Below are 16,305 nucleotides of genomic sequence, written 5' to 3'. Positions count from 1 at the left end.
ATACTCGCGCATAGACGACAGAATAGAGAGGGCGGCGTCAGCGACACCTCCATCAGCACCCGCGTGTCCTCAGTTATATCCGCGGATAGGGCGGCAGAATTGAGGGCCATGACACCCGCGCGTCCTCAGTTATATCCGCGCATAGGGCGGCAGAATAGAGAGCGCAGTGTCCGCGACACCTCCCTCCCCCCCTCGCTCAGCACCCGCGCGTCGTCAGTTATATCCGCGCATAGTGGGCTGGAAAAGAGGTCCGCGACACCTCACTTCATTTTCATAACCGGTGACTTTCATTTTCACATTGGGGTTGAGGGCGGCATGATCGTCCTCTGCCTAGAGCGGCAGTTCAGCTTGCTCCGGCCCTGCCAATAGGCCTATATAAACACAAGCATACAGGCAACACAAAAAAGTGCAACAGTCTAACAACCACAAAATGTTACATTTTTTATAATTATTTAATATTAACCTCACCAAATCACTCTCAAGACTGGTGGGCACAATATTTAAGTTAGATCACAAGTCTTTTCTTGGTTTCATTTTGGAGACTGCCACTTAAAGATCATCCTCTATGTTCGGTCGTGGCCTGTATTTATTTTAAATGTACGTGAGTGCTGTAAAGGTGTTAGAAAGTTTAGCTAGTGCCGTAAAATCATTCTGGTGCAACTGAAGCTATTGTCGTTTATCTAATGTAAAAACCCTAAAAATGAAAAAAACAACAAAAATGAAAGGCTGATAACTTTTTGTTTGGATATTGTATTTTTTATTGTACCAAGCGACTCCCTCTCACTGAGAACCACTGTCCTACAGGACAGAAATCAGGAATGAGATTAAAGTATTCATTAAGAGTGAAAGTATTCAGCACTATTTATTATGGTAGTATGAAGTTGTGAAGCAAACTAAGACAAACTCTGAAGCAATTGCTGATGAGAGACAAGCGAAAAATCAGTGGAGCTTTTATTATGCCGCTGGTTCTGGTTCTTTAGCTCATGAAAGTAGCAGTGCTGTTTTATCATACTGAATACATTTTAAAGTTCTGTTATAATTAGGCATAGACCAGTATAACATTATGACGGTATGATAACCATGGATAAAAATATCATGCTTTCACGGTATCGCAGTATTGTGATTACTGCTTCAAAATAAGTGCTTTTTAGGATGCTTTCACACCTGTAGATCAATTGTTTTGTTCTGAAACAGGGATTAAAATTGTTCATTTTCACACGTCAAAGTTTCTTAACTTCTCAACTCACGTGCAGGTAAACTCTCCTCACATTGGTCAGAGTTTCAGGGTTTATTTTGCAGAGTCCCGCTCAGCTGTCATGCGTCCTTATTTTAATTTAGGGCAATAAGCAATGACATTAGAAAAGGAGCACTTTAATTTTGAATGGTGACATCCACAGACATCGTCGCTAAATATAAATCAGAGGTAAGACTTTCTCATACACCTCTTTTAGGTGATTTTGGACTGATTATTTAACGCGAATTTGAACGCAATTGCTGGATTCACATATGCCAAATGAACCGCACTAACTGGGGTAACGTGCCAGGTACTGAAACAAAAGTCTAGGTGTGAAGGCAACCTTATGGGCAATAAAACAACAAATTTCCCCTTTCACCTTCTGGGACTTTAAATTTTTGCCAGGCAGCCCAACGGCATCTAGTGAACTGTCTTTCTATTACAAAATTGTCACGTTTAAGAACAAAATCAGCAATCTTCACTGTGTCACCGACTCGGTCATTCCCCAGTCATTCCCCTAGCTGGCCAGCAGAGGTCTTCATCACCGGACTTTTGACATTAACAAGGGGACATTGATTTGACATTGATTGTCACACACACACACCTTTAGCACATCTCCTAATCACCATGCTCACACATATAAGCAGCACACACACTCACCTCTTTGCGAAGTCTTGGTCTGCCCCGGCTAACACTACTGAGCGGTCCATATCCTTGCCTGCTTTCCCATTGCTTACCTGGACTGATTATTGACCTTGTCTTGCCTGCCGCCTGCCTTGAACCCTAGCCTGAATATCGACTTTGATTCTTGCCGCCAGCCTCTGACCCATCCCTGCTTACTCACCCTGTGTTTGCCTGCCCTTCGACTTGATACTACTGTGTTTTATGTGAGTTCGCACACAAACAACATCTGTGTGCTTATTGTTATTAAACTCTGTTTAATAAATATACTGCAAATGGATCCCTCTGTGTCAGACCCTTCGTTACACACTGAATGTTAGATATACGATATGAAAAGGGTCTCAGATCGGACTAGAAGCACTGCATTAAATTGCATGTCCCTTACCATATCTTTATAACATGACAGTTTATTTTACCTTGGTATTTCCAATGAAATTGCTACCTGTTGCTACTGATGGCGCTAGTGGTTACAGCAGTCTTTCATCCCATTTTATGCTTGAACAACTAAATGATTGCTTAAGTCTATTTAACTGAATGTATTGTAATTACATTACAACACTGATGCTGTAAAAACAACCTTGTGAAACTGAAAATAGTCATATTAAGCTTTCATGTTCGGAAATTTATCGTTACCTTTAAAATCTCTAGTTGTGCATAAAGCCAATTGTTCTATGACACTAAAAGTTGAAGCACTTGCGAGAGACATTTGAGATACAAAAAAAGCACTCACAGCGGCCTCTCATGGATTTGCGTAAACCAAAAACTGCAAAAATACGTACCTCCCTGGACGTATTTCCCGGTCTCCAGAAACGTCCACGGGACTACTTTTTCAGAATGAGCCTGGGTTTGAAAATTTGCTAGATTAAGTTCAGTGAACTTGAAAATGTAAGTTGATTAAAACTAAACTTGGCTAGGTCTGCTGACTTGATAATGTAAGTTAACCTATTAAAACTAAACTTTGCAAGTTTTGTTAACTTGAAATAAGTAGTTGGGTATTTAACTTTGCCGAGTGAACTTTTTAAGTTGAGAAAACTTTGAGAAGTCAACTTATCTGGACAATGCAACAAGATGACCTAACTAAGTTTAGTGAATAAATGAATACATCTTGTTTAAAGTGTATATAAAAAGTTGCAATCAGAATTATTTGGCACTTGTTTATTTCCCCAATTTCTGTCTAATAGAGAGCGGATTTTTTCAACACATCTCTAAACATAAAAGTTTTAATAACTCATTTCTTAGACCTGATTTATTTTATCTTTGCCATGATGACAGTAAATAATGTTTGACAAGATCTTTTTCAAGACACTTCTATACAGCCTCAAGTGACATTTAAAGGCTTAACTAGATTTTTTAGGTTAACTAGGCAGGTTAGGGTAATTAGCCAAGTTATTGTATAACGATGGTTTGTTCTGTATAGTATGTTCATTCATTTATTTTCTTGTCGGCTTAGTCCCTTTATTAATCCGGGGTCACCACAGCAGAATGAACCGCCAACTTATCCAGCAAGTTTTTACAGAACGGATGCCCTTCCAGCTGCAACCCATCTCTGGGAAACATCCACACACATATTCACACACACACACTCATACACTACCGACAATTTAGCCTACCCAGAGCACCTGTACCACATGTCTTTGGACTGTAGGGGAAACTGGAGCACCCGGAGGAAACCCACACGAACGCAGGGAGAGCATGCAAACTCCACACAGAAACGCCAACTGAGCTAAAGCTCGAACCAGCGACCTTCTTGCTGTGAGGCGACAGCACTACCTACTGCACCACTGCTTGGCCCACTAATATTATTATAATCATAATTTTGACAGTAAAATGTATTTTTAAAAATTAAAAACTGCTTTTATTCTAGCCGAAATAAAAAACAAATCAGACTTTCTTCAGAAAAAAAAAAGATCAGACATACTGTGAAAATCTCTGTTAAACATCATTTGGGAAATATGTAAGCGCTTTTCTATCCTAACAATTGACACTGATTGTAAAAACAGCCTTAAAACTATACCACTGACATAATGATAGTTGCATCACAAACAGGAGGCTGCATATAGAAAGCCTGAAAGCCTGGTTATATGCTTAAGGAGATTAAGTTTAAGGAGATGATCGTAGATTATGCTCAACCGGGACATCACATGGGCATTGTTATACAAACAACACAAATGTCTAATTATTCTTGAGGGGCCTATTTTAAAGGTTTGGAACAACATTATACTTATTCAAAGCATCTCGACTGCATCACAGCCTAGTCTAGTATGGGAGCTGTTCTACCCTGAAGCACTCCAATCACTGTAAATCACTGAGCTGCCAAAACATCCCAGACTTTGGTTAGAGAGGAACAGATCTATTCCTGAAGACCTGATTCCAGTTCCAGCCTCCGGCAAATGATGTCAGAATACTCGATGAGAGACCAGGAGAATATAAAGCAGCTTCTGTGCGGATTTGATGTGGTTCCTGAATAACTGCAGTCACACAGACCTCGAAACGAATTGATTTCGCTCACACTACTGGAGATAAATCATACCTCAGATCTTGTGGTTGATTAAGAAGGGTCTACTCTTAATGATATAATGATATAAAATGACACAGATTTGTCCTGAAGGAGAGATTTAAAGGAATAGTTCGCCCCCAAAAATAAATTACCCAAATTTACTCCCTCTTAAAGTCGGTGCATGGTTGCAGGTTTCCAGCTTTCTTTTTAAATATCTTCTTTTTTTTAACAGATGAAAAAAAAAATCAAGATTGGATCAAGTCAACAGGTTTAAAACAAGTCAAGAGTTAATTCAATCAAGGGCGTAGATTCGTTCTTGACATTGGTGGGGACATACATTACTAGAGCGCATGCATTGTTTTCGCGCTTTTAAAATCATGTATAAAGTACTTATTACTACAAAATAAACAAGTGACTATACAAATAACAATTAGTAAAACACGTTCTATGCTGCAAAAGTCAATTTACATAATTTTATGCATCTTGCTTTGAGGAGGTATGAAAGTAGGCCTAGAGAAATTTAAAGAGGTGTGTGATGCAATTTAACAGTTTTATCCCCAATATTGTTTTTCATAGTCATGGAGGCTAAATTTGAAACTGAATTTCGATTAATTGCACAGTCTTGGTTAACAGTGTTATCAGCCTGATCTCACAAGGAAACGAAAGTATTTTATGTTTTGTCAGTTCAGTGGGTAATTCGTACAAATTTGTACAAGTTCAGTCGTATGAAAATGTACGACTTTAAAAAAGGGGTGTGACACCCAACCCTACCCCTAACCCCAACCGTCATTGGGTGATGAGCAAATTATACTAAATTGTACAAATTTGATCGTACAAATTATACGAATTAGCCACTAAATCAAAAAGTTACGAATTGTCATGAGATTGCGTTGGTGTTATAGTGAACTCACAGCAAACTTGACTTTAACCTTTAGTGCAAAAGTAGGTTTAGGGCTGACGGAGCTTCATTTTATTTTGAAGTCGATAACATTTTTGGTAGTGGGACATTTTAGTAATTGGTGGATATTGGTGGGGAAACGTCCCTGTCATGATCACCAGCGATCTAACTACCAGAGATCGCTGGAAAACATTCACACTCACAAACTACAAATCCGCCAGTTCAAGGACCACAACTTCATACATGCACTCCGTTCACACACATGTTCTAGATCCTGACTGATTACACTCGCACAGCTGAAGCAGCTCAAGGTCTGATTTATGGACTATAAGTACTGCTCAGACACAAAAACTGTTGCGGAGTCTTGTTATCTGCTATAGTGACATTACAATGTATTTCCTTTGTCTGCCTTTACCGTGTTTTTGATCCTTGCCTTGTTTTTTTGTTTGCTCCTGTTTTCTGCCTGCCAATTGACTACGATTCTGACCTGCCCGTATACATTCGTTTGTCCCTTTGTTCACAATTACTGGCCTGACCTCGCTAATAAACCTGCATGTGGATCCTCACCTCTGTTGTCGGTGTCACTCCCCTGGTTACAGGAGACTCAGCCATGAGTGTCTCAAAGTGAGCTGTATGTATGTGTGCGTAATCAGTACTTGGGCAGCATCACCTGTGTGTATGCAATCAGTCTGGATCATGAACCGGTTGTGTGTGTGTGTGTGTGTGTGTGTGTGTGTGTGTGTTTGTGTGTTTGTAGTGCTTGACTGGTCCTTGTAGTCCATTTAGCAGCCGATTTGTAGTCCTATGCGAGTGTGAATGTGTTTCAGCGATCTCTGGTGGTTACATTGCTGGTGATCATGACAGTCCCCTACGTCCATGCCAACTCTATGCACTTGAATTTGTTTATTCATTCTAGGTGAACTACAGTTAAAGTCAGAATTATTGGCCCCGTGTCTATTTTTTTCCCCAATTTTTGTTTAACAGAGAGATTTTTCACACATTTCTAAACATAATAGTTGTAATAATTCAATTCTGATAACTGATTTATTTTATCTTTGCCATGATGACAGTAAATAATATTTGAATAGATATTTTTAGGACACTTCTATACAGCTTCAAGTGACATTTATAGGATTAACTAGGTTCATTAGGTTAACTAGGCAGGTTAGAGTAACTATGCAAGTTATTGTATAACGATGGTTTGTTCTGTAGACTATCGGAAAAAAAATCTAGCTTAAAGGGCCTAATAATTTTGACCTTAAAAGGGTTTTTAAAAACATAAAAATTGCTTTTATTCTAGCCTTAAAAAAAGACTTGTGATTTGAAAAGTAATTGTAAAATGTAGTTTTATAAATGTGTACACTTTTACTTTCCCTTGAGTACATTTTTAGTGTAGTATCGGTACTTTTACTCCGCTATTTTCCTTCAACCTGCAGTCACTACTTTATTTTTCCTGTCTATGAGGATTAAACAAGTAAGTCCTGTGATTCCTGTCCAATCAAATCACACATAGAAGGTAAATCGCATCATAATGAACTACCTCAAGACATGTGCAATTTATAATTGCAGCAAACTGTTTGGAAGCATTAAAAGAATCTTTAGACACATTGACCCAGAGACTGTTTAGATGCATTCACTATAATGAGAAAATGAAGCATGTTTACTCTATGATGACCGAAATGGCCTTAAACACCCAGCGGGCACTAGACGTCAACATGATGTCTATCAGACGTTGGATTTTGGTTGCCATACCTACCGATTAAATGTCAGCATTTGATATTATTATAACGTTGGTTTTAGATGTTGGCTTGACATTGGATTTTGGTCACTTTCCAACTCAATCTAAAATCAAGCAAATGTCAACATCATTTGACGTCGTTATTGGAGATCAAAATAAGCTAAACAATGAATTTTGGTGACATGACGTCACAACCAACAGTAAATCTTAACTTCACATTAACGTCTTTTAACATTGGTTGCCTGCTGGACAATAACTAAATGCACTACAGAATGTTACGTTTACTCATGTCTTGAGTAATACAACAGATACTTTTACTCTTCTTGCACATTTTTAGGCAAGCACTTTAGTATGATTTTTCAGTATTCTTTCCACCACTAATGTATAAATCTTTATAAAGAAAATAATATTTATACAAAAAAAATAATAATCTTAGACTTTATTTAATTATTTACATTTTTTATCAGATAAAGCAATCTATTGGTTGTCATTAGCAATACAATCTAAACTAATTACACTCCCTTGCCGATTCTGCAGGTTCTCGGACCCCAATTTTGGAAACCCTTAATCTGAAAATAAAACAATAAAATAAAATATTGATTTGCCTTTTAACATCCAATTTGGAGAAAAGGGAAGTATCGAAGTACAAATACATTTTTAGTGTACTTAAGTAGCTTCTTCTGGTACTTCCACTGTTTATTTTTCTGACATTTTTAAATAAATATCTGTACTTTCTGCTCCTTACATTTAAAAAAACGGCTCGTTACTTTCGCTTTCATGTGTTTGGTGGTGTGATCTATATTATTTCTTGTCATTGCGCAATTTAAATGCATTTTTAAGTTTTTATTTTATTGAAAGAAAAAAATGAAATATGTTTTAGAGAAAATGAAGTGTTAAATTTGAGACATTTATTACGCCTAATTATGAAAATACAGGCAGCCAAATGAATTACGTTTTAGAATATCTGAACCATTATAGCAGCTGTTGTTTTTACAGTCATATAGTTACATTTTAGGTTACGATACACAAAGGGCAACTATTTGAGTATCGTTGTTGAACAATACTGTTAACCGATGCTAATTGGCTAATTTGCTGCTGAAAATAGATGTTTACATCAGGCATGTCCAAACTACGGCCCGCGGGCCATCTGCGGCCCGCAATCAGTTTTTTGGCGGCCCGCGAGGCTTTTTATAAATATCAATAGAATCTGGCCCGCTATACAAAAATGAACGTAATTCAAAAAATAACCACCGGGTGTCGCTATTACATGCATTCAATTAAGCAGCAGTTCTTGTTATGATCTATCTATCTGACTGCCTGTCTGTCTGTCTGTCTGTCTGACTGCCTGTCTGTCTGTCTGTCTGTCTGTCTGTCTGTCTGTCTCTCTGTCTGTCTGTCTGTCTATCTATCTATCTATCTATCTATCTATCTATCTATCTATCTATCTATCTATCTATCTATCTATCTATCTATCTATCTATCTACACACAGTTGAAGTCTGAATTATTAGCCCCTCTTTGATTTATTTCTTCTTTTTTAAATATTTCCCAAATGATGTTTAACAGAGCAAGGACATTTTTACAGTATGTCTGATAATATTTTTTCTTTTGGAGAAAGACTTTTGTTTTATTTCGGCTAGAATAAAAAGCAGTTTAAATTTTTTTTATGAACCATTTTAAGGTCAAAATTATTAGCCCCTTAAGTCTTCAGAACAAACCATTGTTATAAAATAACTTGCCTAATTACCTTAACTTAACAAGTTAACTTGCTTAACCTAGTTAAGCCTTTAAATGTCACTTTAAGCTACATAGAAGTGTCTTAAAAATATCTAGTCAAATATTATTTACTGTCATCATGGCAAAGATAAAATAAATCAGTTATTATAAATGAGTTACTAAAACTAATATGTTTAGAAATGTGTGGAAAAAAATCTTCTCTCCGTTAAACAGAAATTGGGGAAAAAATAAACGGGGGCTAATAATTTAGGGGGGCTAACAATTCTGACTTCAACTGTATTTATATATATATATATATATATATATTATATATATATATATATATATATATATATATATATATGCGTGTCTGTGTGATGTATGTAAAATTTGGCCCGCGACAACGTTTGTTTTTTTGCATCTGGCCCTCGGCCCAAAAAGTTTGGACACCCCTGGTTTACATGATGTGCAGTGTAGTTACTGTGAAACTAAAACAGCCATAGAATTATTTTTACTTAAGTACATATTTCAGGCCGTACTTCTTTAACTACTTACTTGAAGTGTAGTCAGTACTCCAGCAACATGAGTATCTATACCTCTACTTAAATAAAGGATGTGTGTACCATCTCTACTCATTTTTAACCATCAAAGACAATTTTTTATGTGGTCACACCAGAGTCACACACTTCAATGAGCGTGCTCATAAAGCTGCGTTTGCTGTAGCTACATCGATTAACCAGCAGGTGGCAGCACAGATTAATGTAATTACTAAGCATGCAAATATTGTAGCCTAATAGTGTGACTGTAAACAATGTAGGATACCTAACATATAGTCTCAGGTAATGACATGAAATAATAATAACAACAAAAAAAGTCGTCATACGAGTATGAGTCAACTTGTAGAGCTAAGGTACAATGTCAAACAAACAAACAAAAAAAAAGAATAACATTCATAATAACACTAATAATAATATTCAAATTCAGTATAGGGAGTAAATCAGTATTTAACAGAGGTATTATATTATATTATATTATATTATAGTATAGTATATTATATTATTATTTGTATATTTCTATTGAAAATTAGCCAATTGTTTTTGTTTTGATTTGTCACTCTTGATTTGTACATGTAAAGATACAAATTATAATATAATATAATATAATATAATATAATATAATATAATATAATATAATATAATATAATAATATCTATGTAAATCCTGGTTTACTCTATTTACACAACCCCAGCAGCATTCTAAAATAAAAACACGTTCCTTCATCACACTGAACTAACAGACCTCAAGGCGTGAAACCTCAGAGGTAATTAACTATTAACACTCAATTAATTGAACCTGTTTACTCGTTATTGTTTGTTGTTTCACTGCTGTATTTATTTTTCCTCGCCTCGAGACCCCCCGCCCCTTCCCCAAACACACACACACCTCTCTCCCCTTTGCACCCACAGCTCACAACGCATTAATCTGTTGTTTTTCAAAGCAGTACAGTAAAGGCTGATGCTCACCCAAGCAAGCATGCGTGTTTACGTCTTCCTTCAACTACTAATCGATTCTGCCTGCCATGTGACCGCATAACCCGCTCACATGAGCACCGACTTGCATGATCCGCTTTAAGTTTTAAAAGTCCGCCGTTGGAGCAGCTCGCAGTGGACGCAGACAGGAGTGGGCATGGCGAGCGGCGGCGGGCAGAAAGTGGTGCTGATCACCGGCTGCTCCTCTGGGATCGGACTGCGGATCGCCGTGCTGCTGGCCAGAGACGAGCAGAAGCGCTACCATGGTAAACGCGCTCATCTGCGCTCTCATTCCTTCAGCGCCTGTAGAACGCTCTGATTGTTCTTTTAGAATACATATTAACGTTCTAAAGTGTTCTAGAAGTTTACATATGTTTTATATAAGTTATGCTCTTTTCATTGCATAACACGCTGTATAGCTACTGTAAGTATGGGTTAACATAGCCTACTTCTTGGTAAGTCACTCCACTAAGCAGGTTGCTTTCAAATTTGTAATGTCAAAAGGTTAATATATGTTTTCTTGATGGGCTGTTTATTAAAGAAAGACTATAATTTACTTATTTTAATTAGACACAGGCATTACTGTAGTTTTATATATGCAATTAAATATAGTTTTATTATACTATATAGGCTACTGGCGTTTTTTTTTCAAATGAGTAGCCTATTTTTGTCACTCTTTTCAGCAAAGTCATAATTTTAAACTATATTTATTCATTCATTCATTCATTTTCTTGACGGCTTAGGCCCTTTATTAATCCGGAGTCGCCACAGCGGAATAATTTGCCAATTTATCCAGCAAAATTGTACGCAGCGGATGCCCTTCCAGCCGCAACCCATCTCTGGGAAATTGAAACAATATATATAATATATTATATTGAATTATTAGTCCCCGTTTATTTTTTCCATTTTATTTTTTTAATTTTTGTTTAACAGAGAAAATATTTTTTAACACATTTCTTAACGTAATAGTTTTAATAACTATTTATAATAACACTTAATATTTTTCAGGACACTTCTATACAGCTTAAAGTGACATTTAAGGGATTAATTAGGTTAACTTATTATACTTATTGTATAACAATGGTTTGTTCTGTAGACTATCGAAAAAAATACAGCTTAAAGGGGCTAATAATTTTTACCTTAAAATGATTTTTAAAAAAGTTTAAAACTGCTTTTATTCTAGCTGAAATAAAACAAATAAGACTTTCTCCAGAAGAAAAAATATGACATACTGTGAATAATATATATAAATTATTTTTTTTCATATAAATACATACAGTGCTCAGCATATATAAGTATACCCCTCACAAATCATTATTTTCAATTCATATTTTAATAGGAAGCTATGCAATATTATATTTGTGCATTTACATTAGATAAGTCAGTACTGAAGCCAAATCTGAGCTTATATAACGAAATAACATTCGATAACGGTTCAAAAACTGCACCAGAAAAAAAAAAAACTGCCTATATTCACTTGGAAATGGATAGAAATCCAATTTTTAAATTTATTTTCAAAATTAGGTATGCTCAATTATGACAACATGCACTCAATTATTATAACATACAGTGTGAGCAAATATATTTCGGTAAATTTAAACAAAACTATTTATTTATTCTATTTATTTATTATTTATTTATTTATTTATTTATTTAAAAAAAAATTTTTAATGGGTTTTATTACATAGTTATATTCATTTAAAAAACAAGCTTGGTCACCTAATCCCTCTAACAATAGAAAGACAATACAATTAAATTTACAAACTGCAAAATTCCTGCTAAATTGGATATTTTTGAAATAAAAAAAATCATATATGTTTCTCTTGATTTCTCCAGTTTATTACAATTTTATTTAATATTTTTTATTTTGTTTAAAGATGCAGTAGGTGATTGTCTTTAGAAACATTTTTAGTTGTGCTGGTTGAAAGTCTCTTTAAATTCAAATAGTAATGATTAAAGTAAATGATCTAAATGTATTTATATGTATTTTATTTTCTGGGTAAGATATAAGACTAACAAATGCTTGTCCAATTCAAATTTGTCGAGCCGATAATTCCCATAATTCTGATAAGTAGCCCAAACTGTCAATCCACAAATGTAGATTTGCACATCTGCGCAGCCGTTCACACGGATCCACCATTTGCATGTTCACTTAATTGGTTGTTTACTAAATCAATAAAGTGTTTAGACTTTTAAAAACACTGTTGTAATACAGTACTGCTACTAAGCATTGTTCTTATGATGCTTTTCTACAGAAGGAAAACGTGAATTACTTTCAAATACTTCAAATATAGTCTGTGTTAGTAAATGAAAGGCTATTTATAAAAATCCAGCCATAACAGTCATGTAGCCTACAGCTAATCAATCTGTCAATTTCTGGAGTGTAGTCAAACTCAAAAATAAAATTATAAATGATATAAATAAAACAAATACATTTACAGATATGATATTTGACGTTGAAATCATGCTAAAACATTGCGTACGCACAAAGCTGTAAATGTGTGTACGCAGTAAAAAAATCAAATGTATGAAACCCAAATCCCACGCATATTCTCTTTGTACATCCAAATGAACGTGAAACTGAGCGCACGTGAACGAGCGCAAAACTCCTCCCTGCCTCCTCCCCCTTATGAATATGCTAATGACTCTACTTTGGCAAAACCAAACGAAGAAGCAATGGCAAAAGCAAGCAAAATGAGAAACTTCGAATAGAATGTGAATTGGAGGTGCGCCTATCAGAGGTAGACTGGAGAAAAACTGTGTTATTTGCAAGTTTGTCCTCCGTAATTAATAACCAAAGAAAAAAACAGTGGGAGAGCTGACGCTGGTTGTGGGGTCTCGTTGGACACTCCGTTGGAATAAGGTAATTAAGTGAAAGTCAAGCGGATATTAGCGGCACAAGTGGCATAGCTCTTAAAACGCATGGCAACATGTTTTGACGCTATCATTCATGAACTCGTTTCGAATCCAGCGTCTGATGAACTTTTTTTTTTTTTCCCCCATTAGATATCAGATTTTGCCTACTCTTCATCACGAGGAAGACAAGTAGGAATCATTAATAAGTGTGTGTTATGTTAAGCACATTTGTGCATCACATATTTTTTGCCCATGTATTGAATGGAAATATTTCCGATTCATGTAGCCTATGCAAATTCCTCTTCAGATGGCGCCTTCATAGCAATGTGCATGCAGTAATCACTCCGATTACATCGGGAAAACCGGCGATCGCTGCAAGTTGCGCTTTAATGTTTGGCTGGTCAACTGCATGGCATGGAAACCTTATATACCTGCTAGACATGCAGATGATCCCATCTTATACAGCTGCCATTGCACAGCTCAAAGATATTTTGTAGTGTGCAATTTAACATGATTGCCTCTAGGAAATGCCAATGGAAATAAAACAAACACACAAGAAATGCACGTACGGCAGACATGAAGTTGGCGTGGACCAACGCACATTCTCACGTTCATTTCATCGTTAGTAAATCCAAACGTGAGCCTGAAATCTGCCGTACGCAAAGTTTTTGTGCGTACGCAGCGTTGATAGATGAGGCCCCTGGGAAATGGAGGCCGGGTAAATGGTTTGTGAGCATAATTAAGTGCACACAGCATGCCATATTATATGATAAGTGAAAGAAATAATTCCAAAAGGCAATTTACAGTGTAAAGTCACATAAAACACATAAAACAAAGTAAAAGATCAGCTGCTAATTAGTTGGAATGACATGGCGGCAAGTAGCGAGACCTAGCTGTCACTCAAGTGGCCCCGCACTTAAATATGCAGATTTAATATAACTTAATATAAACAAATGATCCATTTTTGTTACATATGGGTTTAAACATAACCTCCATAATCATCAGAGGGTTGATTTAACAAGGTCAGATCTTGTAAAGGTTTGTGGTGCATGAATATGCAATATCGCTACTTTAATTAATGCCCAATCCCCCCTTTTTTTTCTTTTTCTTTTCTTTCTCCCCATGTTCTGTTCACTTGCTTGTTGTTGTATCTGTATTGCTTAAAAAATTTTATAAATACATTATAATATATATATATATATATATATATATATATATAAACAAATGATGGAAAAAAATATTGATAAAAAAATGGATGAGTTATAGAAAAAAATTAGCTAAAGTAATAATAGCTATATACACCATAATCATTTTTTGTACCAACCGGTAAACCCCGTTCATTCTGCTATAAAGTTGGCCATTTTATCATTGGGGTCAATAGAAATGTGCTCTATTTTGGCCTAGTGGAATTTTGATGAATTGCAGTTTCAGTTACTTCCTTATTAGCTTCACAAGGGAGAGCGGGATGTGGAGTCAATAGTATGTTAAAATAAGTTTTTGTGGTTTCACTAAAATGTAGGCTGAAGCCTTCATTTCCAGAGTCTGTGATGAATTACATAAAAGTAAATAAACAGTTGTTTACATTTCGATTTTAAAAACTATTAACAGTATTGACATTGCATGATACCCCCCATACCCCTAAGTCAGACTCATAAATCATCAAAAACAACATTACAAAACGGAGAGAGGCCCACATGTGTTTAACTGTTAGAATACTGTTTGAGAGATGATGCAACTTTATGAAGGTGATGTCACTATTGTCATTACAGTTTTTTGTAATGGTAATATGGCAATATGGTAATATGGTAAAATGAAATCAGAGGACACTAATAAAATTATGAGCTCAATAAAAAAAAGAAAAATTTATATATGTATGCCAAAAACATTGTTTATGTAATAATTTTAACATTTTGCCTTCGATTTGCAAATTACAAGTCCTGGTAAGGAAAAATGATAGAAATGGACTGACATCCCAGCAGGCACAGGATGTCAACATGACATCAAATAAACGTTGTACCCCAACGTTGTGGGATGTTGCATTTTGTCTGGAAATGAAAATCAGCCTGAAGTCAGAAACCAACGTCAGGTTGACGTCAGTGTCTAAGGTCAAACAGTTGTTGCATTTTGGTAACTTTCCAGCATGACCTACAAACAACAAAATATCAACGTCTAATAATGTTACAGCTTGACGTTGTGTTTACGTTCCAATATGACGTCTATCAGACGTTGGATTTTTTATTATTTTTATTTTTTTTGCCATACCTGAGGAATAAATGTCAGTATTTGACATCAATATGACGTTGGTTTAAGATGTTGGCTCGATGTTGGATTTTGGTCACTTTCCAACACAACCTAATATCAACAAAATATCAACGTCAAAATAACATTGTCCTAAGATGCTAGTGACCTAAATCTAACCTAATATTAGTGTGCTATGATGTTGTGTGTCTGCCATCCTACCATTTAATTATTTTAAATAGTGTTTAATTCACTTTATGATGTCAAAAACTTCCATGTCTGACTATTTCTTATGGACGCAGAAGGCCCAGATTTCGTGGAACGACCCTCATACGTTCACTTTCCTCCAGTAGAACCCAAAGGCTCTTTATTATCATGTGAAAGCGCAGTTTCCAGGGTACGGCTCCGCAAGGATACAGCTTGCCAGGCGGAGATCATAAAGAGACTGCCAGTTCTCTTTCAAGTGACTTCTCCAGTACAAAGCTCCCTTTATTGCTGTGAATTGTAGACCGCTGCCCTGGTTTAGTGCCGTGTCTAATGCGCCCATAGTTCACACACTGGAATGAGTGTTGGGAGAGGGACAAAGTTTGAGACCTGTACAAGTGAGGGCTCTAAAGCAAGGGTCGTCTGAAGACTTCATCTGCACACTGAGCAGGGTGAAACCATTGAAGGTTTGTTATCTCCTACTCGGCTTCATCCAAAGACTCATTAATGTCGATCAAATGCTTCACACAAGGGGTCTTCGAGATTTATAGGGCCTGGATGGATTGGGAAATGAAGCTTGACCTATAATATGGTCTTTACTATTGATATACAAAGTCAAATTGCCTTTTAATTTTACTTAAAGGGGCAGAGTTCACCCCATAATACAGATTCTGTTATTGTTTAGTCACCCTCCAAACCTGTTTGAGATTCTTTGA

At 36.1% G+C, this 16,305-nt stretch overlaps 1 protein-coding gene across 2 annotated transcripts in view; it reads left to right on the top strand.

The window, feature by feature from the left end:
- The first annotated feature begins 10,236 nt into the window (after positions 1-10,236).
- Positions 10,237-16,305, top strand: part of rdh8a (retinol dehydrogenase 8a) — a 33,103-nt gene continuing 27,034 nt past the window's right edge. Inside the window, exon 1 of one of the 2 annotated variants that reach the window (XM_021469280.3) lies at positions 10,237-10,557. In XM_021469280.3, the coding sequence (XP_021324955.2) occupies positions 10,449-10,557 (109 nt within the window). In that variant the 5' untranslated portion in view covers positions 10,237-10,448. The remainder of the gene's footprint in view (positions 10,558-16,305) is intronic. The other variant, NM_200707.1, reaches the window with a different exon arrangement.

This window comes from Danio rerio, chromosome 3, assembly GCF_049306965.1.
Source record: "Danio rerio strain Tuebingen ecotype United States chromosome 3, GRCz12tu, whole genome shotgun sequence".
Classification (NCBI taxonomy): Eukaryota; Metazoa; Chordata; class Actinopteri; order Cypriniformes; family Danionidae; genus Danio; species Danio rerio.
Note: the sequence above shows the minus strand (reverse complement) of the source record. Positions and strands in the feature narration are given on the sequence as shown.